This window comes from Callorhinus ursinus, unplaced genomic scaffold, assembly GCF_003265705.2.
Source record: "Callorhinus ursinus isolate GAN/ISIS: 27379988/994484 unplaced genomic scaffold, GSC_fseal_2.0 scaffold35, whole genome shotgun sequence".
Taxonomy (NCBI): Eukaryota; Metazoa; Chordata; class Mammalia; order Carnivora; family Otariidae; genus Callorhinus; species Callorhinus ursinus.
Window position 1 is genome coordinate 2,011,055 of NW_027397097.1, and position 24,075 is coordinate 2,035,129.

Consider the following 24,075-nt stretch of genomic DNA (forward strand, 5'->3'; position numbering starts at 1 on the left):
AACCTTGCCCTATGATAAAAAGCCTTTCAAGACCAGTCCCTGAATGTCAGTGAAGCTCAGGATAAACCCTTCTAGTCAGGAAAATGCACGGGAAGCAAATGAAGATGGGTCTCCATGCCACCCTGCAGCCAACTAGGGTTTCCATGACCAAAAGGAAATACAGACCTCTCCTAAGAGGTATATAGAAGCTTAGAAGGGAGTTTTCTTCTAAGCTACACGAGTGGTGTCATGGATCACTGTCAGGAGCAACATCGCCAGAAATTGTAAAAGTTAACAACTAAGGGGAAAGGCAAGGGAAAACTGTTATTTGAGATGAGAAGACTTCACATAGCCATGGCTCCTAAAAAACTCCTCTTCCACCCCTGCAAACCTCCTGGAGAATCTCAGACCAAAAAGAGGAAGACTACTCACCCAAGAGAGGAGTGCAGCTGCCCGGGTGGCATGGAGCGTCATCTTGGTGACACCAAATAGTCACCCCAATGCTCCTGGAAACCAAGAGAAGAAGAGCAGTTAATTATATCAGATATCCATGATGAAGGACAAGGAGGGAAGTGGTTCAATATACTGGCTCTGAATACTTAAATCTCTCTTCCCTCAGCATTTAACCCAACAAGGCACATGGGAATTTTTAGAAAGCTCAAAGTACACATTAAAATTACTATAAAACTTATCATAACAGTAAAGAGTCCTGCATTTAATTCAATGTCCACAAACTCTACACACAATCTTTCTGTTCCACAGAAAATGTAACACTAAAGGCTGTCCTCCAACGCTGTTCTTTGGGACATGGTGCCCTTAAAACATGGAACAAACATGGTTTCTCAGCCAGAGGTGTGTCTGAATGGTGATTCCATATGACCTTGGACAAGTAGCTTAACTTCTTTTAGTCTCAGTTTCCTCATCCGCAAAATGGGATTTGCAAACACCTCTCTGGGTTACTGTGAGGCTTCAAGACAAAGCGGGTAACACAAATAGCCTGTGTTAACATAGTGTTAACAGCGCCTGGCACATGGTAGGTATACGCTAAATGATCACTTATCTTAAGCAGAAAGATTGATTTCTGGCTCTTTCTGTAGGTGCCCAAATTCTACCTAACAATAACCAAGTTCTTGAGGGAAACCTCTCCAAATTCTGGATTTTTGTATCTCCCACAGAAATGTCAAAGATACAGTTCAAATGAGGGACTGGATGATGCCAGATTCAATTCTGGCAGAGATCTCATGAGCCATTTAATGAAAGATTAGGTACCTATCCTGGTATTCCTACTCCCAATTTCCCTTCCCACTGGGAATCGGCCATCTGCCTGCCAACCTGCCCAAGAAACCACAGACCTGGTAACTAAATATTCCTCAACATCTCCCAGCAGCCCCCACAATTCCTATAAATCATGGGAGCAATCAGCCCCACCTCCCCCTCCTGTCACAGGTACTCAGCCTGTCACTATTCCATGAAGAACATGAGTGGTTAAGTCACATCACCTTTATCTCTCCCTGTATATTAGCATCTCCAACGTGTGGGACCTATGGACCCAACATTTGTTAAGCACTTTTTTTTTTTTTAAAGATTTTATTTACTTGAGAAAGAGAGCATGTGCACGAGCAGAGGGAGAGAGAGAAGCAGGCTCCCCCAACTTGGGGCTTGATCCCAGGACCCCAAGATCACAATCTGAGCCGAAGTCAGACACAATGAACTGAGCCACCTAGGTGCCCCATATTTGCTAAGCACCTTCTGTACACAATGTGTTGGGGATAAGAAAGACACCATTCTTGTCCGTAAGGTACTTACTGTCTAGCAGGGGAAAGATATACATAAATCTGATGATAATCCACTCCCCATCATTCTTAGTCCTTCCTATGTAACTGTACTGTGTTTATCAACCAAGCAAAAAAGTCCATACATATGTTCCTCCTGTGCTGGAAGCTACATGGGAAATGGGACACACTGACATGGTGACTGCCTCTGAGGAGCTTACAGCAAGATGAGGACTGAAATTAAACATACATGAAGCTTTAAATAATGGAAAATAATTAAATGCTAAATATAACTAAATGCTAATTATAATTAAGTGCTTCCTGACCCCACAAAACCCAACAAGATTCCACCTGTCATACCAACGTCATAGTCTTGGAAATGAGCCAGTTCACCTGGGCTTTGGCAAGAGCAAGAGAAGTGGTTAAGGGAGCTCTCAGGAGGGCAGAGAAGCTAAAGGGCCTACGTGTTCCTCAGTCTTGGATGATTTTCACCCAGCATGGCCTACCCATCGGCATCAAATGCTTAGCTCCCTGGGGCCAGGCAAGGATACAGACAGATGGTCTCAACTACTGCACTGCAAAAAGACTTTTCTGGTTGGTTGGCAAGCCTAAAGTTAGAGGGACCATGCCTGGCCCTTGTGGTGAAGGCAGCAGCAATAGTGAAATGCTCTACTGGGGCATCTTAAAAAAAAAAAAAAAAAAAAAAAGTCTGTATGTTAATTGAATTTAAATACATAAAAATTTTAAAATTAAAAAAAAAAAGTCTGTGCTATTCAGCAACAAGGGAAATGAGGCCCAGATCACCTCTCCCTCAACCCCACTGTTGCCTCTAGACTTGCTATCCTTTTGAAGAGGTCCAAAATTTCAGTCAGAAGTTTTATTTATTTGTAACCGGAGGTAGATCTTGCCCCCTCTGAGAGATTCCACAGCTGTGTTGCTAAAAATGACCTGAGGTTTAACCAACCTCTTCCCTTCATCTCAGAGGCAAAACATACAATCCTTATGTCCTCCCCAGGGGAAGCCTATCTAAAACTAGTTCCACTGCTCAGGAAAACCGGTGTCAAGGCCAAATGCCTTCTTCTATGCTCCCCAGACACAGAAACAGGAGGAATCCAATAATCAACATGAGGAACTCCAGAATGACCTTGTCAGTTCAAAGCCCATAAAGAAGCATTTTCCCAGACACAGGACACTGGAGTGGGACCTGCTAGGACAGCCAGCCACTCACTTCTCCGTGTAATGAATGATTGAAGCCAGTGGCACAGCTAGTCCTTGGACTGAGACTACAGCTTTAAGAAGGCCTTGGCTTGAAACCCAAGGGCTCCCAGCCAAAGCACCATCCTCCCCACCCTCCCCCTGAAATCTGAGGCAAGCCCCACCCAGAAGACTGGGTGATGGTCATGGCGATGGAAAAACAGATCCCCACGATTGTAACTCAGAACTACATTTCACAGAAGGATCTGCTGAGACCCACCCCAACTTGATCAGGTACCACCCACCCACATCCCCCAATCAATCAACAAACAAACAAAACCCAGGAATGCAAGCTTTCTCAAGGCACCTTCAGAGGTTCTACCGGCTGTTTCTTTGAAAAGAAGTGCCCCCAGAATCCCAAACAGAGGCTTCACAGAGCCGATAAGGCGGCTTCTCTTCCCAAAGCTCAAGAAGGAACCAAGACACACACAGAAGCAGCTGCTTTTATAAACTAAAGGCCTTGCATCCTCTTTACATTTTCAAAACTGATATAATGTAAATTCCTACATCAGGACGAATTTCCACATTTACAGTAACCCCTCTATGTTTCTAGAGAAGATATATCAGGACAAGGAAAATGACACTCAAGAGACGCACAGCCACCTGGCCTGCACCCTCTCTGGGTCTTAAAGAGTTAAAACCTGGAGATGGTTTCCTACCAGGGCTGAAGCTAATGCAAACCACCTGCTTAGATGCAAGGAACAGGACCAAAGGGTCGGATTGCTAAGCTCTGGGGTCTGTTCTAGAAGTTTCAGTTCTAAGGTTAACCAAGTGATAGGTCAAGGGCCAGAAGGTCTGAGCTGTGGCAGCGCTGCTCTCCTTACCCCAGCCCCTAGCCTGGGTGCCAGCTCCTTGTGAGACCATCTCTTAGCCACTTACTGCCTGCCTGAAACCAGCCCTTCCTCAAGATAACACCAAAGTCACCTTTGGTCCCAGAAAGCAACAAAATTGTACTGCTCACTCACGAGCCCCCTGCCTCCACTGAACCATCCTTCTCTTAGGTGATAGCTCCCACTCTCAGAATTTCTGGGCCCAAAGCCCACACAAACTCCCACCTCACAGCATCCTTCCCCAAGCCCCACCCCCTCTCTACCCCATGGTTCCAAAGGCTCAGACCTCAGAAGGGAAATGTCTGACCTAGCTATAAGACCATGTTCAATAGCAAGGTTTACCACTACTTACCCTGACAGACTGCCTGCCTGTAGCCATAAGAATTCCATGCTCTGTACACCTAAAAGAGATACTCCCACCATCTAAGCGAACCCCACATCCAAAGGGTAAACACCCTGATCTTGAGAGTGTTCCTCCTCCTCTGACTGTGGGAGGGATAGGTCAGGAGGCACTGGCAAACAAGCACCCAGACCTCACCTGGTAGGTTACCTCAGAGGGGCCCAGCAAAGGCCAAGCTATGTCGCCATAGGCTAACTCATCATAAAGAACAAAGTAGGAAATATCTTGCTGGTGCATCTCTAGGCTTGGAGGAGGTAAAAGGCCCAAGGACCAGCAGCTCCAACAGAAGCCAAGGAGGAAAAAATATAATCCTTTTCAACTCCTGGGGAGTCCTGGATAGGCTGTCTCATCTAAGTCCAAAGGGTTTCTCTGCACTCCTGAAGTCAGGGCAAACCAGCTTGCTGGATGTATTCCCTGGGCCCCCTAAAGGGACTTAGTCTGGACTCAGGCCCCCCGCTCTTCACACAGACCAACCTTCTGTGTAGCCTAGAATTTCGCCCAGAGCCCTGGTGAGGAACAAGAGAAGGGCTGCAAGGGAAACCAAGATTTCTCTGGTTTCTTCAAAAGTGGCTTACTGGTATCTGCCTTCCCCCCACCCCATGCTCTGCAGGGTCCAGATTAGAAAGATGTGGGCAAAAGGGTTGCCTCATGAAGTAGACCTGGGGCCTACAGCCATATACTGCACATACACACCCAAGCACACTCCAGCAGTTCATCAGCACCTGACCCCACTACTATATTCACACACCCTGGTCGCTACCAGCTGACAAAATGAGCCCTTTTCGCTCCCCACCACTGCGTACACACCCAGGCCTCACTCAGGAATGGAGAAGCTCTCTTGAGCTGTCTCTACAGCTCAATGTGCAGGCGCACGCTTTCGCCCCTCTGAACAAAAACACGCTGACATCTAGGCGAGGGGGAAAGAAAGCAACCCTTTGCTCTCAAAGGCGCCAACTCCCGGATGTTGGCAAGCTCTGCTCCCAGCGCCTGTTTCTGAGTGTTTACTTGCGCTCCCTCTCCTCTCCCTCCCCTTTAAGGATGGCGCAGGAAAGGAGGGGGGGGGAGACTCCACCGCACCCCCTCGTCCATGTTTGAACAAAAACCCAGAGAAAGAGGGAGGGAGAAAAAGTCTCAGTGCAGGGGGGGCCTTACCAGACTCCTAAAGCCAAACGTATCTACAGGTTTTAATCCGCCATTAGCATTTAAATCTTGAAAGGAGAGGAGAAAGGGGGGGCTAGTGGAAAGTAACCCCACACACAAAAGAAAAGTTGTTGGTTTTCTTCTCAGTCAGCCTGGCAGGAGCGATCTTCCTGGCTGACAGCCAGAAGTACGTCACAGCCAGGAGTCTGCTTTCTTTAAAGGCACAGCAAGCTTCCGTGATCTGGGAGCGCGGCGAAAGCGGGGAACTCTCGGCAAGGGGGGGAGGGGCGGCAGTCGGGGGCAAGGAGGGAGGGGCGCCCTGGAGAGGAGGGGCCGGGAAGGCTAGGCCCACGAACAAGAGAATAGGACGCGGGGGGGGGGGGGGGCGCGAGAGCCAGCAGACAAAAAATCCTGAACCGCAACAGTGGCGAGAGCCGAGGCAAACTGTGGCATAAATACACAAAACACATCTCACAGTGGCCTGCCTGACAAACCTGGTATCACCCGGACACTCCCCCTTCGCTCTCTTAACACAGCAGTGACAGCCTGTCCATCTGTCTGGCCAGCAACGGACTGCCCTGATGATTAGATCAGCCCCTGCCTGGCGGCGCGCGGGGCAGAGAGAAAGAGCCGGGAACAGAGGCTTTGGAGGGTGAGCAGGACACAGGCCCTTTCACGCGGGGCAGCTTCCTGCCGGCTCCAGGGCGGGGTGTCTGTGTCTTTAAGCACACACACGCCGCTCACACACAAAGCGCCGGCCTCCTTTCGCGGGCGCCGCCTGCCCTGGGACAAGGCCACCCCCCCAAGCCCATTCCCTGAGGGAATCTCTCCAGCCCGTACCTTCTGCGTGGCAAGGCCAGGACGCCGCGCTGGGCCCGCTCCTCCCCCTCGGCCACCCAAACAAGCAGCCCAAGCAGACTGTGCCCTTGGAGCGCAGGCCTGCGCTGTCCTGTCCGGGTGGCTGCGCGCTATTGTCGGCTGTGGAATGGCCGCCAAAATCCCAGCTGTGCTGCCAGAACCTAATCCCCTGTTCCGCTGAGCATTTGTGGGGAGGGGCCGAGGGGCCAAGGCACGGGACCTAGTACGGCAGGCAGGCACTGGCTGGAGCCCCTGCACAGGCACAGGCACTGGGACCCATGGGCAGAGCCTACAGGCTCTGCCTCTCCCCCATAGCCCAAAAGAAAAGATGTCGGACTCTGAGCAAACAAAACCACAGCGTTTCCACCCACTGAACAGTGACTCTCACAACGACTGGGAGAGAAACCCACCAGTCATCAGGACCGCCCCCCCCCTGCCTTGTCTAGCTTTTACTTAGACCACCAATATTTATTAAGCACCTACTATGTGCAAGGCACTGCTATAGGATATTGAAGGGAGTATACAAAGATGAATTAAACCCAGCCTCTACACTTAGCTAGGTTATAATTACACAGGAGATAAGAAATGTGCCTTGAAAATTATATTTCAAACAGTATGTGATAACTCCCACAAAAGGATATAAAAATTCCAACTAGTTGAGAGTAGGTAAAAAGACTAAGAAAATGTCGGGAGAAAAAAAAAAGACTAAGAAAATAAAGTGATACTTGAATGTGGATCTTAAAACATGTAGGTAAAATTTCCCCAGACAGAAATAGAAGAGTGGGGAAGAAGGGAAAGCAGAGAAGACTGTGGAAGTAGTCTGGAACAGAACTTTAAGTTGTGAGATGGGGTCGGAGTTGGTGAATCTTGAACTTGAAACCAAGAAATCAAATAAAGATCTGAATGTTTATTTTGTTGTTTGTTTATTCTGGTATATAAAAGAAGGAGACTAACAGCAGGGAGGCAGGTCAGAAGGCTGCCACAACCAAAGGCAGCTAATGAGGACACGAAAGGGGAAAATGAGCGAGAATGGAAAGATGAGGAATGAGACATGATGAAGACAAGGGAATGGCTGGAAGTAGGAGAAATTGTAAAGGAGAGGAAAATGTGGGGGATGGCTGGGCAGACAGAAAGGCCATATATAGAAGTGGGAAGATGAGACAGATCTCTCTTATTAGAATAAGAGCGAAAACAAGGTATAATAAACAGCAGCTATTGCTTACTGAGAGCATACTATGTGCCACACACACCCTGTTCTGCTGACCTAATGTGTATTAACTCATTAATCTGAAAAACTCCCTTGGTGAAGCAGGTACTATTACCACTCAACTCTTAGAGAGGACGAAACTGAGCCACAGAGATGAAATAATTTGCCCAAGATCACACAGCTAGTGAAGGGCACAACGCTATACCACTTGCCGTGTGACCCTGGCAGGTAAACTCCGGGCCTCAGTATCCCTATTTGTAAAACAAAAATAAAGATATCTATTTTACAAGGTTATAATGAGGCTTAATCCCATAACACCTATAAGGTGCCCAACACACTGACTAGCACATAAGGCACAAGGTGGTGCTTAACAAAGGTTAATTCCTATTCTGGGCATCCTGGCACCTATTCACCAAGGTGTCCAAGCAGAAGCTGGCTGTTTGTCAAGGAAGCTGGTGGGGGTGCTCCTTCCTGGAGTGGGAGCTTGGATCCTCAGGATGCTTGCCTTCCTTCCATCAGGCTGCCTCTCTGAATTTTACTTTAAGGTCCAGCTCAAGTTTCAACTCCTCAAATATTCCTTAACAGGTATCAGTGGTTATCTAAGGGAGGAGTTAGACTGTGGGGGAGTTTCTACATGTTTCTTTTATATTTGAATTTATTCTAAATAAACATGTATTACATTGGTAATCAGAAAAATGTGTCTATATTCTGCATGCCTTAACTATATAAGCATGGAAGTCTTGTCCTCACATCTAGAATGTAAATGTCAAGGGCATAACCAGTTCCATCTCTCTCTATGATCCCCCACAGTATCTAGCACACTAGGGCTCCTTGAATCTGTTCCACTGAAATACATCTGGATGGCAGGTTTCCAAATTTAACCCTCTGGGCACCAGAGAATGACTGGAGTGAGTGGTGGGAGTCAGACCAAGGCCCATTGCTACAGAGACCCCCGTCACCTGGCTTCTTCTCCCAGGCCCTTAGCTTTCCCACAGTATCACTTGCAGTCTGTGGTCAGCAACTGCTATTCGTAGAAAGGAAAGTTCTTTATTCAAAGAAGGACCAGGAAAGCCAAGCCAAAGCAAAAACCAAAACTTTTATAGAAAAGCAAAGTGGCAAAAAAAAAAAAAAAGAAAGAAAAGCAAAGTGGCAAACATAATTTAATGACTGGCACAATCAACACTCCAGGAAATGTACGAGATGAAAATAGAAGGCAGGCCTGCTAAAAGTGTCCTGGCTACATCTGGCAGGGTGTGAGCCCTGAAGCTCCCCAGCACCTGAGAGAGTTGATACTGTGTCTCAAAAGAATACAAGAGATTCCCACCCCACTCCTCCGCTCTAAACTCTAGGCAAGAGCTTCCAGCTGTGCAGCTGCAGAGGGCTAAACTCTCCTCTGGAACCTCTCAGCCAAAACTGCCAAGCTTCCGGGCCTGCTCTTCAGGACTGCCCACCAAGCCAGGACCAGTGGTGGCCAGTTTCTCCAGCCTCCCCTTCCCCCACCACAATGCCTCAGCTGGCCTCCAGTGGCAGCATCAGGACTCCCCCAAGCCTCCTCCCAGCCTAGCTAGGCAACAGGCAGGCCACATGGCTCCTGCCTGAATCCACAGCCCCTGCTCTGTGTTCCCAAAAGACCAGGATAGGTAAAACCATTTTTAAAAGAAAGGAGAGGGGGCACCTGGGTGGCTCAGTCATTAAGCGTCTGCCTGCGGCTCAGGTCATGGTCCCAGGGTCCTGGGATCGAGCCCCGCATTGAGCCCGCATCGGGCTCCCTGCTCAGAGGGAAGCCTGCTTCTCCCTCTCCCACTCCCCCTGCTTGTGTTCCCTCTCTCGCTGTCTGTCAAATAAATAAAATCTTTAAAAATAAATAAATAAAAGAAAGCAGAGAAGGAAGGAAGGAAAACAATAAATGACTAACACAAGATTCAGGATAGCATTCAGAGGTTGGAAGGGGTTGGTGATGTGTGAGGAGCACACAGGGTGTTTTCAAAGGGTCTGGTAATATTACATCTCCTGTGCATGGGTGTTTGTTTTACTATTTTTGTTTAAAATGTAGACATTACAGCTTTTAACGAGTATTGCCATTAAAAAAATAATAATAATGTGTATTACCATTTTAAAAAGTATGAAGGAAAAACTGAAAGAGAGCAATTTCCACTGAGATGGCCCAGGGTAGGGTAGTTCTAATACAAAGAATTCACCTGGCCTTCAAGGCCCTCCAGGACCCGGCCCCAGTTTTACCTTCTAGAGTTATTTATGCCCTTACCCAAACCCTCCACCCTGCCAGACTGGTCCTCTCACTGTCTTCTGAAGTCCCTCTGAACCTCCTACCTCAGCCTACTAGGCTGGAAGGGAAGCTTTCACTATAGGAGGCTGTAGGCCTGATGAGAGCCTCGCAGTCCCTATAGGTCCTCTCACTAAGAAAGCTGGTAGGGGAAAATGCTCTTATAGATCCACTGCCCTCTGCAATGCCTTCTAGTCTTTCCTCTGCCACCTGATGTCCTAGCATCACAAATACCTACAGACTGTTGTTGCTGTTGCTGCTACCGTTGTAATTAATAGCTAACATTTAATGAGCACTTAGTATGCATCAGGCACTGTGCTAAACACTTTTTTGCTTAGTCCTCACAATAACCCAATGACACAATAACAAATACTATGATTATCCATCTCTATTTTACAGAAAAGGAAACTGAGAAAGATTAAGTAACTTGCCTAAGGCCACATAGCTAGTAAGTGTTGGAGCCAAAACTGGAGTCCGGCTGGGTCTCTCCAGAGCCCATCCTCTTACATGGTCATCTCATCTAGTCCTCTCAACTACGTAGGCTTTATTTCTATCTTAAAGATAAGAAAATCTGAGTCTCAGGAATTAAGTGACTTAGTCACATAGGTAGTGACTTGTCTATGTGGTCTCTACGTTATTCTCTACTGCTCTTAAATAAACAACCATCAAATGAATAAATAAAAGCTAGCACATTCTCAGTGGCTCAAAGTAAACCCTGTACCTCTATACTTCCTCATAAGAATCAATTTTTTAATCCAAACAGTTCTAATTTTAAAAGTTACCACTAAAGAATTTTTTTCTGAAGATACAACAAGCTTTAGAAACATTAAAGGACCAAAACTCCTCTGAAGAGGTGAGCATAGAAGAATTTTCTACTGGAAGGGACAGTGGACATATCTCAAGGGTGAGAAGCCATGGAGAAAGAAGGTTGGAAGAAACACCATTGGGTGGAGGGAAGAACTGCTGTTTCAGAGCCCAGACCTCCAGCTTACTTACCAGGCCTCATTCTCCCTCTCCAGAGGGTAGTGCTGAGTAATGAGGCAGTGTTAGTAAGCCTGCAGCTTCCTGGGGAGAAAAGCAGAGGGCAAATCAAAACCCAGAGAGGATTCATTATAACATCCAAGAGGCCCTATTCAGTTCTCCCTCAAGAAGGTCTTTCTACAAAACACCTAAGAACCTGTTCACCCTGTTTCATTGTCACAGAGGAGTAAACGGATCTGTCCCTACAGGCAATATATCTAGCACAATGTTTGTGCACAAACACAGAACTGATGATGAGAAAGGTAAAAGAAACTGAAGGAGGAACAGTTTCAACGTAAAGATTTCCAACTACTCTTAGAGACAGCCACACCAATGGTAACAAACAAACAAACAAACAAACACCCTAGATTTGGTGTTGGAAGCCCCTGGAGGTAAGTTCTGAATCCATCACCTACTAAATTTATGGCTTCAGGCAAGTCACTTGCCCTAGCTTGGGTCTCAGTAAAAGAAGGGTATTGGTATTGGGTAGATCATATCTAAAGCACCTCCAAAATTTCCCAGGATTCTTTCTCCAGGATACCATTCTCAACAATAACAACAAAAATCTTTGCCACAGAACTAATCTCCTCAGGATCTGGTCAAAACTTCACCAGTTAGATCTTCCTCCTTTCCGGGGGGGGGATAAAGAAAAAAGCAAATCCCCTAGAAACAAGCACTTTTGTTTGTTACCCTACTGGGTCCCAGCCCCAAAGCAAGGCACAGGTGGATGCTTCATTAATCCTGATGACAGGAGGTGGTCCTTGGAAACTGGTAATACAAACTTTGCATGGGGCACAATGAAAGGTATTTGGAACTATAGTCAAGGCATTTACAAGCTTTCATAAATAAAAGCCACAGAGAAGAGTGCAATTTATAATTACATTGGTCTTAAAAGCCTAATTTTAAAAAATGAGAAAAAAACCCCACCTAAATAAAAGCAGCTTTCTATACCTGGTCAACAAATCACAGAGTCTCAAAGTTGAAAGAGACCTTAATGGTCTTCTAGTTACCCACCCTACATTCATGCTAGAACCCTTGTGACAACTAGGTGAAGATTTGCTATCTTCCGCCCGAGATGGAAATTTACAATTTATTTGTATGTCTGAGCAAGGTCTGCTGATTTGAGACAACTTGTGACTTCAGAACATAAGCTTTAGAGAATAAGGATTCTGCCCAGGATCTGGTTTGTTTCAAAAAGGCTTTAAGTGGCTAAAAAACCCAGATGACACCTCTCTCTTCTCTCTTCCTCTCTCACCCTCCCATCTCTCCCTCTCCCCCCACCCCCTCTGCTTTATCTTGTCTCTACCTCCTACACAGCACTGAATCCCCTGTCTTTCTGGTTCCAAATCCACTTCTCCTATCACACACAATGTGATGCCTTTAACTTCTGAAAGAAATGAACAAACACAAATATTAATAAGGGCTGGATTTCTAAATAGGATGAATAGGATGCTAGACTGCCCCCAAAACCAAATTTGTTAATATGCTAACTAATAAAATAAATGGGAAGGTATTTAATGTGGCCATGATTAAAAAAAAAAGACAACAAACCTTTTTTTTTTTTAAGATTTTGATTTATTTGAGAGCATGAGTGAGAGAGGGCAAGAGAGCACAAGCTGGCGGGGGGGGGTTGGGGAAGTGGCAGAGAGAGGAGAAACAGGCTCCCTGCTGAGCAGAGAGCCCAATGAGGCGCTTGATCCCAGGACCCTGGGATCATGACCTGAGCAGACACTTAACCAGCTGAGCCACCCAGGTACCCCCAAACCTAACATTTTAACAGACTTCAAGAATTTAAGGAAGGCTACTTCTCACATCTCAATTAATCCCTCCTGAAGAACCCTAAGAGGCAAGCATGTTCATTCCAATTTCATAGACTAAAAGACTAGAAGAAAATGCCTGCTTCAAGGTCAACCTACAGGACTGCAGAGCCAGAACTCAAGTCTTCTAAATACAGGACTCTTTCCAGCACACCCCAACTACAACCTATACCTGTCTTATCAGTATAGTCCTTTATGTGTACAAAGCAAAGCACTTACACATTCCTTGTTCAAAGGGTTTCTGCTACAACTAATTTGTGGTGTGGGCAAGGCAGGTGTCATTTTCTCCATTTTTAAAGACGCTAAGTAAGTTTAACAGCATTAGATAAAATAACATCCCATATATCTGGCATCACTGAGAAGTATGAAGAGTTCCTCACAAGCAATTTTCCTAAAGCTGAAATTTCCCTCCCTTTAGGAACAAACAAATCTTTAAAAAACCAAAACACTACTTGCAATACAGATTCTTCAAAATATATAAGATGGGTTACTCTTTACTTGGAATTAATGAAATTTAACCAGGGACATTCAACCATAAACATGAAATAAACACCTGAAGATACTATATTGGAGACTCAAACCTAAATAGGCTTACAGGGTGCCTGAGTGGCTCAGTTGTTAAGCGTCTGCCTTCAGCTCAGGTCATGATCCCAGGGTCCTGGGATCGAGTCCCATGTCTGGTTCCCTGCTCAGCGGGGAGCCTGCTTTTCCCTCTTCCTGAGTTGCTTACCCTGCTTGTGCTCTTTCTCTCTCAAATAAATAAAATCTTTAAAAAAAAAAATCCAAGAAAGAGTAATAATGGCCTGATAAGGGTAGGAAGGATGGAAAAGAAAGGTCAAATCTGAGAAATGTAAAGGGTTTATAAAAAATAAAAATAAAAATAAAAATAAAAAACAAGTGGGGTGCCTGGGTGGCTCAGTCAGTTAAGTGACAGACTTTTGGTTTCAGCTCAGGTCATGATCCCAGGGTCCTGGGATCGAGTCCCACATCGGGCTCCCTGCTCAGCGGGAAGCCTGCTTCTCCCTCTCCCACTCCCCCTGCTTGTGTTCCTGCTCTTGCTATCTCTCTGTGTCAAGTAAATAAATAAAAACTTAAAAAAAAAAAAAAACAGGCTTACAATCCTGTGGAGAAAGAAACATACCTATAACTCACCTTAATACAAGGCCAAAGAACACAGACTTGGGCAGTGCTAAAAGGAAGGTGAGAGAACACTGGGAAGTCTAGTGGAGACTAACAGTGACTTGTCGGAGGCACACCAGAAAAGCAGTGTCCTGAAAATGAGAATGGCTTACTTGTGCTTTTTCAAAAGATGAATCTGGCACAATATCGAGTCCGGAGGCAGAACAGAGTGAGGTGGTAATTGCAGCAGCAGTAGGACTGAGGAAGAACGGTGTTACTTGAAAGGCATCATGGAGGTAGACCCAAAGTTCTTAGGAATGGGGTGTGGTAAGGAAAAGACCTAGGATTCCTGCTTTGCTGAAAAGACCAGGAACACAGAAGTTACTGTTTTTAGAGGACATGTGAGGGTCTGACTGACTCAGGATGGATGATTAGGAAAGCTTTACCAAGGAAGTAACATTTAGGCTGAGTACTTAAAGTGTGAGTAGGATGAGTAAGGTTTCACCAAAAGAGAACTAAAAAAGAACATTCTAGGCAAAGAGAAGAGCATATGCAAAGATAGAGTTTATTACATTTGAGTAATGGCATGCAGTTTTAGGAAGGTGTAGCAGATGATGAGGATAAGTAGTACTAAATTGTGAGGCACTTACATCATACTAAGGAATTCAGATTTTATCCTGTAGGTGATAGGAAACAATCAAGGTTTCTAAAGGGAGGGAGTAAAGGGGAGGAACACAGATCAGATCTATGTCCCAGTCTGTATGACGTACAGGCTAGAATGGTAAGAAACAAGAGGAAGGCAATACAGCACAAGGGCTAAGAGCATGGGGTCTGCAGTTAGACTGCCTAATTCAAATCCTGGCTCTACAGCTTACTAGCCGTGCAACCCTGAGCGGGTTATTTAACCTCTCTGTGTCCCCAGCTTCCCCATCTATAAAATGTGAATAGTAACAGTACTTTCTCAGAGGGTCACTGTAAAGATTTAACAAGACAGTATGTGTAAAACGTTAAGCACAATACCTAGCACAGAGAATAAATGCTAGCTGTTAGAGGCTGAAAGTTCCTTAGGAGGTTATATCCACACGGGGTTTAGTGCTGTCCTTGCTCTTCCTTCTACCCAAAGCTTTCTTTTCCTACCTCTCCATCTAGTTAATTCCAACTTATCCTTCATATCTCAGCTCAACAAATGTTACTTCCTCACGTAAACTCTCCCTAACCACCTAGTTCCCAGTTCCATACTAGGTCCAGTTCCTACTATGCAGAGCACCAGAGTCCTTTCCTTCACAGCTCTCACAGTTTCTAATTATGCCTTTTTGTATTTCATTAATTTTTCTCCTAGTATCATATGTTCCATGAAATCACAGATTGTGTGCTCACCACTGAATTCTTTTTTTTTTAAGATATCTTTTATTTATTTATTTGACAGAGAGGTAGAGAGCACAAGTAGGCAGAGCGGCAGGCAGAGCGAAAGGGAGAAGCAGGCTCTCTGCTGAGCAGGGAGCCCGATGCGGGGCTCGATCCCAGGACCTTGGGACCATGACCCGAGCTGAAGGCAGCCACCCAACCGACTGAGCCACCCAGGCGCCCCTCACCATTGAATTCTTAGAAATTAGCACAATGCCTGGTACATAGAAGGTGCTTGATAAATACTTCTTACATGAATGAAAGGTTTCAAATTATATTTTAAAAGTGAACCCTCTTCAGACTCACTCTTCATATAGAACCCAAGATACAGATAAAAGTAGATGGTTTGAAGTAAAGGATGTTTGGAGCCCTGTCCCCTCCCCCCCCCCCCCTCCCCCCTGATTCCTATCTGTCTTTTATTCTTTTTTTTTTTTTAAGATTTTATTTATTTATTTGACAGAGAGAGAGACAGTGAGAGAGGGAACACAAGCAAAGGGAGTGTGAGAGGGGAAGCAGGCTTCCCGCTGAGCAGGGAGCCCGATGCAGGGCTCGATCCCAGGACCCTGGGATCATGACCTGAGCTGAAGGCAGACGCTTAACAACTGAGCCACCCAGGTGCCCCTATAATTCTTTTTCTTTTTAATTAATTTTTTTTGTTCTGTAATTATGTTAAGCTTTGCAGAATGCACTGCAAAACCATTACTTGTTCCAAGCAAGTAGGGATATGTGTCTGAAAGCAGTGATTTTAAAAAAAGAGGAAGCAATAGTTTGAGCACTACTTATAACAGGCCCTGATAATCAATTGTAAGTGAAGAATGAGAAAAGGAAAATTCGAGAAGCACCTCTAATTTCCTAGCTTGAATGAATATGTGTGCCAAAAACAAAAAGAATCTAAAAGTAATAACTTCAATCATTGAGCACTAGGACCAACCCTATCAGGCAAGTGCTATTAATACCCTCTTTCAAAAAAAAAAAAAAACCCTCTTTCATAGAAGTTTCAAGATGTTGAGCAACCTGTCCAAAATCATGAGGCTAACAAGTAGCAGAATTAAGATTCAAACCCAGGTCTCTCTCACTCCAAAGTTCATAATCTAAACCATCATGCCATAATGGCAGGTGGTTTGAAGTTTGGTTTTAGACATGAGGTGTCTATTGGACATACAATGAGAAAAACCCAGTAGCTGGTGAAAAATATGATCTGGGGCTAGAGATATAGATTTGGGTCACTTCTGGAACAGGGTGACTATAATCAGAAGAGGGTCTACGGTAGGATCATGCTTGCTTAGTAGGCCTACAAAGAGGTGGTGTATACATTTGCTCTTGAAATTTGTTAATCTTCTGCCAAAGCTTCTGTCTTGCGCAGCTCCAGGGGGCACCCACATTGAGAATTGATGGAAAGACTGAGTGAAATTCCACATCTCTGGAGATTCCTTTTAGGACCTTTATATTATTTTATTTGAGGAAATTTTAACAGAAAGCCAGTGACCACACCGATGTCAATTTAAAAGGAAAGTGGTTAAGAGAACGGATCTGGAAATAAAACGTCTTCATTTTCTCTCCTTATGTCAGGTTCTCATCATCTCCTGCCTGGGATTCTACCTTCCTCACTAAAAACACCTAGCATTTGTATATGGCTTTTTACCACTGACAGTGTTTCCCATCTACAAAGTATTTCATGTGAACCTCACAACTCTGCAAGGTAGACACTGCTTTCATTTTATCAAAGAGGAATGAAGTTCAGAAAAGTACTTTGCCTAAGGTCACACAACTACAAAACAATAGGATCACAATGCAACTCTGATCTTCTGGCTCCAAATTTGAAGCTCTTTCCAGCAGATTCACCCCAAGATAACCATGAGCCACCCACCCACCTAGGAACCAAAAGAGTCACCATCCCTATGTACACATTTGCTGTATTTAAAAAGAAAACAGCAGGGAGGATAATGACTGGAAAGGACTAACGGGATGCTGGTAATGTTCAGTTTCTTGAAACAGCACTAATGACACAGGTGTGTTCACTTTGTGACAAGTCATGAGCTACATCACTTTATGCATTTCTCTGTATGTATGTTACACTTTAATTAAAAAGCAAACAAACACTAGGCAAAATTAAGATAGACTAATCAAAATTCAGGAGCAAAGCTGGATGTCTCAGGGCTACATATATATTTACTTGACTTCTCAAGCAGGAGGTACATAAAGGGCACCTACCAGTTAAGGATGCACAAAATCCTTGCACACACAAATAATATATTCACCCACTTGTTCCTACCCATAATGTCTAGGTGATGTGAGGGAATCTGATGGAATCAGGAGCAAGGGAAGCCCAGGAAGGGACCAAGATTATAGTAAATGAAAAAAAAAAACGCATCTGAAAAGTGCAACTATCCTATACTATCAATAGTAAGATAGCTCAATTTCAGAGACAATAGAAGTGTGAAAAAACAGCCAATGACAATTGAAAGATGCCACCAATTATAAATGCATCCTAATTTCAGTGTTAAAATGTAAAAAAAAACAAAAAACAAAAAAACCCAGCAACAAAGCATTTTAAAAAAAAGTAAAATACAATGTTCTAATCTTCAAAAGGTAGTTCAACTGTGGGATCATAGATCCTGGAGCGTTAGGGCTAGAAAGGACCTTGGAGATCCTTGTCTCTGGTACAAGCTCTTCAATTTAGAGATGGAGAGAGTGGGGCCCTGCTTAACAGTTGTTAAGTGACCTTATTAAATTGAAGCTCACACACCAGAAAGTTGAGAACTACAAAGCTGGTTCCCTGATTCCTGGGACTCTTTCCACTACCAGATACCTCCCCCTAAACCCAGGATAAGATTTACATGTTAACTCTATTTTTTACTTTCAAAATTCTCTGCTTCATCAACTCACTAAAAAAATTAAAAGCACCTCTTAAAAATCAATTAAGATGAAAAAATAGGAGACTTCACCTCTTGCTTGACCAAGTTTATTTTCCTTGTTCTCTAAAACCAATGAAGCAATACAAAGTTAGACTAAAAAAAATTTGTAATCTCTCAGCCCCTTTTTGTTTCCCTCTAGGACCTCCCACAAGATAAGATATGCGAACAGATTTTTCCATGCCCCCAAAACATAACTACAAATATATTTTTATATTTAAGGATTTTTATTATTCTCCATTTTAAAAAACTTGGTTTACACTTCAACATTGCTCTGCAACTTGTTTTTCTCACTTAATAATTTATCATGAACATTCCCAGTATCAGTAAATAAAATTTTAACTCATACTTTTAAAAAGCTATATAGGGGTGCCTGGGTGGCTCAGTCCTTAAGCGTCTGCCTTCGGCTCAGGTGTCCTGGGATCGAGCCCCGCATCCGGCTCCCTGCTCAGTGGGAAACCTGCTTCTCCCTCTCCCACTCCCCCTGCTTGTGTTCCTTCTCTCGCTTTGTCTCTGTCAAATAAATAAATAAAATCTTAAAAAAAAAAAAGCTATATAGTAACAGTCCACATAAAGAATATAACATAATGTGTTCACATATTTTCCTGATGGACAAAGCTATTTTCAATCTACCATTTCAAACAATGCCATAATGCATATCCTTGTGCATATTTCTTTTTAAATGAAAGAAAAAAATTTCCATATACACACTTTCTAGTCATCCAATGTTTTGATTGTTTCCTTTCTTGTCATCACCCTGCCTTACTAGCTCATAGAATTTTCCTCAGGGCCCAGTGTGATAAAGGAAGGCAAAGCAACTTGGAGAATGTCAAGACAGGACATGTGATACTTACTGTTGGTAAATTAAAATTGGCCTATCTTGGCTCCCTCTCCCAGCCACCTGCGCAATCCCACCCCCCACCCCCCACCCCCCCATCCCCACCCAATACATGTGCTCCTTGTTCTGGTCTCAGCAGCTGCTTCCCACTCAACTGATGTGGGAAGAGCTGGCTTGTGGAATTCATCCTACTTTGTCACACTCCTGACCCTGACAAGTGCAGACAGGCCCACCAGCTATCCAAACAAGTAGGAAGGAGAAAGAATACATTATCACTACGAAATATTATAATACAGAAATATAGAGAGTAAAATGTAAAACTCCCCATTCACCAAACCTTAACCCACATTCACCAATGGCACTCCCCTCCTCAGAGTGACTACTGTTACAAGTTTGTTGTAGCCTTTCCTAAGCATGCACACACGTACACGTGTGTGTATGTACAGAGATACATATATGTGTATATATGTGTGTATATATATATGCATGCATGTAAATAAAGAGACAAAGAGTGTGTGTTTGGTCTACATACCTGTAATCATACTGTATGCTTTGTTTTGCAACTTGCCTTTTTCACTTAAAAATTTATTTCACATGTTTCCATGTTAGTATATAATGGATTTCTCATACTTTAAAAAAGCTTTGGGGGTGCCTGGGTGGCTCAGTCAATTAAGCGTCTGCCTTCAGCTCAAGTCATGACCCTGGGGTCCTGGGATGGAGCCCCACAACAGGGTGTCTGCTTAGCAGGGAGTCTGCTTCTCCCTCTCCCTCTGCCCCTACCACTGCTGGTGCGCACTCTCACGCTCTCTAATAAATAAAAAATATCTTTAAAATAAATAAAAAGCTTGAGAAAAATGCTATAGTTTTTGAACAGCCAGGCCTTCTGACTACTATATTCTAATATATTTCCCACTATCCAAAGGTCAACAAACTATGATCTGCAGAGGTGAACAGAGTGGACCCTTGAATAATGCAAAGATTAGGGGCGCCAAACCGCCCCCACCACCCTATGCAACTGAAAATTCACGCAGAACTTCTGACACCCCAAAAACTTAACTATTAATAGCCACCGTTGACTGGAGACCTTATCGATAACATAAACAACTGATTAACATCTATCTTGTTAAGTTATATGTATTAATACTGTAACCGAACAATAAAGCTAGAGAAAAAGAAAATGTTACTAGGAAAATCATGAGAAAATACATTTACAGTACTGTATTTATCAAAAAAATCCCTGTATAAGTGGACCCATGCAGTTCAAACCCATGTTGTTCAAAGGTCAACTGTAGTTGCAACTACACAGCCTGCAAAGCCTAAAATATTTACTACCTGGGTTTAAACAAAACAATAACTTACACTGAATATCTATAGAATAGTTTCTTAATGGAGATTGTTTGTCCAACTGACAGTGGCTATTTTAGACAGTGAGGCTCATCTTAAACGAAATTTAGATGGGGCACATGAGTGGCTCAATTGGTTAAGCATCTGCCTGCAGCTCAGGTCATGATCCTCAGGTCCTGGGATCAAGTCCCACATCAGGCTCCTTGCTCAGCAGGAACCTGCTTCTCCCTCTGTCCCTCCCCCTGCTTGTGTGCTTGTGCTCTCTCTCTCTGAAAAATAAATAAAATCTAAAAAAATAAAATAAAAATAAATAAAAATGGTTATCCCTGCAGAGTAGGATTAGAATAAAGGGTTAAGTATAGGGGATTATTTGTTACATATATCACTTTTATAATTTGTATAAAAGCATTACAGTGCTGTTTAAAATAGAAAAACTGAAAGCACTATTAAAATCCTCTATGATAGATTATTATACAGCATATATAGCAATATTTATAGTTTCAGCAACATTTTAAATTTATACGAATTTATACAATGAAAACAAGGGTAACTGGGAAGCAGAATACAAAATTATAGGTAATATATGACTTTCGACTATGCAAAACAGAAATATGCATAGGTATAAAACACTGAAAAGAAATACTAAAATGGGAATAAGTGATTTTCTCCAGATAGTGGGGTTATGGATAATTTAGTCTTCTTCTTTATCCTTTCCTATATTTTTCCTGTTTCCTACAATGAATATATACTATTTCTCAATCAGATTCAAAAAACTTTCGGTTTCTACTGTATAATTAAAAGTCCACCCTTTGTGAGAAATTTGTATAGGACTGTACACAGGATTAGCAGAAGTAAGCAACCCATTAGCAAGAAGACTGCATAAGGTATATGCCTAAGAAAACCTTCATCTTTGGGGTGTAGAGAAGCTCAATCTAAAGGGACAATGCCGATCATTTCCTGCCTTCTTGTTTTTGGAGATGCTTTAGTAAATGTAACTGAGGAATCAAGTTAAGAGTGAGACACCTGACAAACCTTATACTCTAAGACTCAGGACCATCACCTTCTCAACCCTTAAATCTAAGACCTTACACTTAAAGAAAACAGGGGCGCCTGGGTGGCACAGCTGGTTAAGCATCCTACTCTCGGTTTCCGCTCAGGCCCTGATCTTGGGATCAGGGTCCTGGGATTGAGCCATGCAAGGAGCCCAAGCTCACTGCAGAGTCTGTTTAAGATTCTCTCTACCTCTGCCCCTCCCCCCCATGCACAAGTGTGCACGCGCTCTAATAAATTTAAAAAAAAAAAAAAGGAAAGAAAATAGACTAAGACCTAAGTAACATGGGTTGGATCATGTTATTCCTCACATCAAAAACATTCAGGGGGCCAGGCGCCTGGGTGGCTCAGTTGGTTAAGCATCTCACTCTTGATCTCAGCTCAGGTCTTGATCTCAGCTCAGGTCTTGATCTCAGGGTCATGACTTCAAGCCTTGCGTTGGGCTGGACACTGGGCCTGGAGCCTAGTTAAAAAAACAAAACAGGGAGCCTGGGTGGCTCAGTCAGTTGAGCGGCTGCCTCCAGCTTGGGTCATGATGCCAGGGTCCTGGAATGGAGCCCTGCAAAGGGCTCCCTGTTCAGCAGGGAATCTGTTTCTCCCTGTCCCTCTGCCCCTCCCCCAGCTCCTGCAGTGCTCGCTCGCTCTCCCTCTCTCTCATAAATAAATCTTAAAAAAATAAAAAATTCAGGGTGTGTCTGGCTGGCTTAGTCGGAAGAGCTTGTAACTCTTGATCTCTGGGTTGTGAGTTCAAGCACTGTGTTGGGTGCAGAGATTACTAAAAAAAAAATAAACTTAAAAAAATTCAACAGCCAACTCCATGCAGAATAAAATCCATATCCCTTAACATGACACTTAAAGTTAAGATATAACCATCAAACTTCCTTTCCGGCCTATCTCCAGCTCATACCTCTAAAATATCCTCTATCTCAGGAATACTTTTCTAAAATATGCTCTCTGCTTCTCCCAAACATGCTGTGACCTCCTCCAAAATGCTCTTTCTTCTAAACCTACGGAACGGCGAATTCACCTTTTATAACCTGGTTCAAATGCCTTCTCTCTTCAGAAGCTCTCCTTGTTCTCCCAATTCAAAAACAACTGTTCTCCCCTCTACGTGTTCCCAATATTGCTTGTTCCTCTACACACTTTATTCCATTCCTCTTTGGGTCTACACTAGCTACAAATATTTTCACTTGACTAAGCTTCTGGAGAACAGAAGCCCTCTCATTCACCTACCAGCTGCATCTCAGTACAATGCTTGCACACAGTAGGTACTAAATAATGTTGCCTGACTAACAGCCAACTGGCCCTAATCTAATGAATTCTTTCAGTGAGGCAGCCAGCGAAGCCGAAGTGTCAAAGGAGGACAATCCCTCTAATTTAAAGTGACCAACAGAAAACGTCATGGGCCTGCCACTTTAAGGGGACTGGCAAACTGACTGTGTTTACACAATCCTAATTAAAACTAAAGGGCACTGAGGGAAAGAAGAGGAATTGGAAGATTAAGAGGTGTGGATTCTACAGGTCACCTCCTCCTCTGTTTGGAGCTCAGATCTCCCAGCCTAGTGAGCTCACCAAGCAGCCTATTCTCTCCTTGGGGCCACTATAGGATCTAAGTGTCAAAGAGCAACTGATTAGGCCACTTTCTCTCTAGCAACTGGCTCTGCTCTTGGCCTTTTAACTTCTAATTGTGGTTACCTGGGGCTTTTTCTCTAAATGAATCCCATTGCATCAATCATTAAGAGAATCCCTTTAAAGAAAGACTTGAAATTAACCACAGTAGGGAACAAAGTCTCTAAATCTCCTAAATCACAATATCTACACTGTCCATTTTGATGAAATTCACCTCCAACTCCTTCAAACAATAGGTCCTACCAGGGAATGACTTCTCTCAGGACCAGCATGTCCTGTGATTGTTTTTCAGGAGAAAGCTCCTAGTGCCTGCTTCCCATTAAACAGCTACTTCATGTTTGATCACTCAGCTGTGACTGCATGTAGAAAGCAAAATCACTACAACTTAGCGGCTAAAAAGGAATTCCACTCCTACCCCCTAATCTAATAGTCAAGAATTTACAAGTAGATATTTTCCCACCTCAAATCTCTTTAGGCCTACCTGTTTTCAGATCTAGAACTCTTAGTATGGAACTTTTTCAATATCAAAATCAGTTAAACAAGACCTAGAGTAAGAAAGAATTGCAAACAATCATATAGTGACTTAGTGACAGAATCCTTTGACCACACTGCCGAATACCTTATTTTACTGACTAGTTATCAACAAGACCACCATTTCCAGGAACAGATTCCAGGGTACACCAATTAGCCTATTTCAAATGCATTCAAGATAGGCTCTCTGTTTTCCCTCTTCCCATCTCCGTGCCCATCCTCACCCTTTCTCAAACCCAACTGCTGACAAAAAAAAAAAAAAAAAATGAAGTGACTCAATATATCATTTCTCCCACAAAAAGACTGGAGCTACCAAACTGTCTGCATCAGCCACACCATGTGATGGGCTCTGGCATGCTGGTGCGCAGTGGGTGCTGCAGCCAGAAGGACCTGTGCCTGAGTTTTCTGGAGATGGGACTGCAAACGCCCCCACAGCTGCAGTATCCTACAGCAGCATGTTCCAATCCTTTTTGGTCCTCAAATCACATTTGTGATTTGGGAAGACTACCAGGAGAAAGGCACTGGTAGTGCCTCACACTATCTAGTCACCACGGCCTAGAAGCAAGCAAATAAGCACAGTGAGTATAAAGGAAGTGGCACCTTTTTAAACAAACATTTCCAGGGGTGCCTGGGTGGCTCAGTTGTTAAGCATCTGCCTTTGGCTCAGGTCACGATCCCAGGGTACTGGGA

General features: G+C 43.8%; 1 protein-coding gene across 10 annotated transcripts in view; it reads right to left on the bottom strand.

The window, feature by feature from the left end:
- The window catches only part of NUMA1 (nuclear mitotic apparatus protein 1), a 68,803-nt gene that overhangs the window by 31,543 nt on the left and 13,185 nt on the right, over positions 1-24,075 (bottom strand). For 3 of the 10 annotated variants that reach the window (XM_025894089.2, XM_025894080.2, XM_025894091.2), the window contains exons 1-2: positions 5,388-5,573; positions 412-485 (exon numbers count right to left, since the gene is read on the bottom strand). In XM_025894089.2, the coding sequence (XP_025749874.1) occupies positions 412-453 (42 nt within the window). In that variant the 5' untranslated portion in view covers positions 454-485; positions 5,388-5,573. Of the gene's footprint in view, positions 1-411; positions 486-5,387; positions 5,574-5,869; positions 6,067-6,215; positions 6,532-10,717; positions 10,787-24,075 lie in introns of those variants that run through there. The other 7 variants (XM_025894087.2, XM_025894085.2, XM_025894083.2 and 4 more) reach the window with 5 other exon arrangements.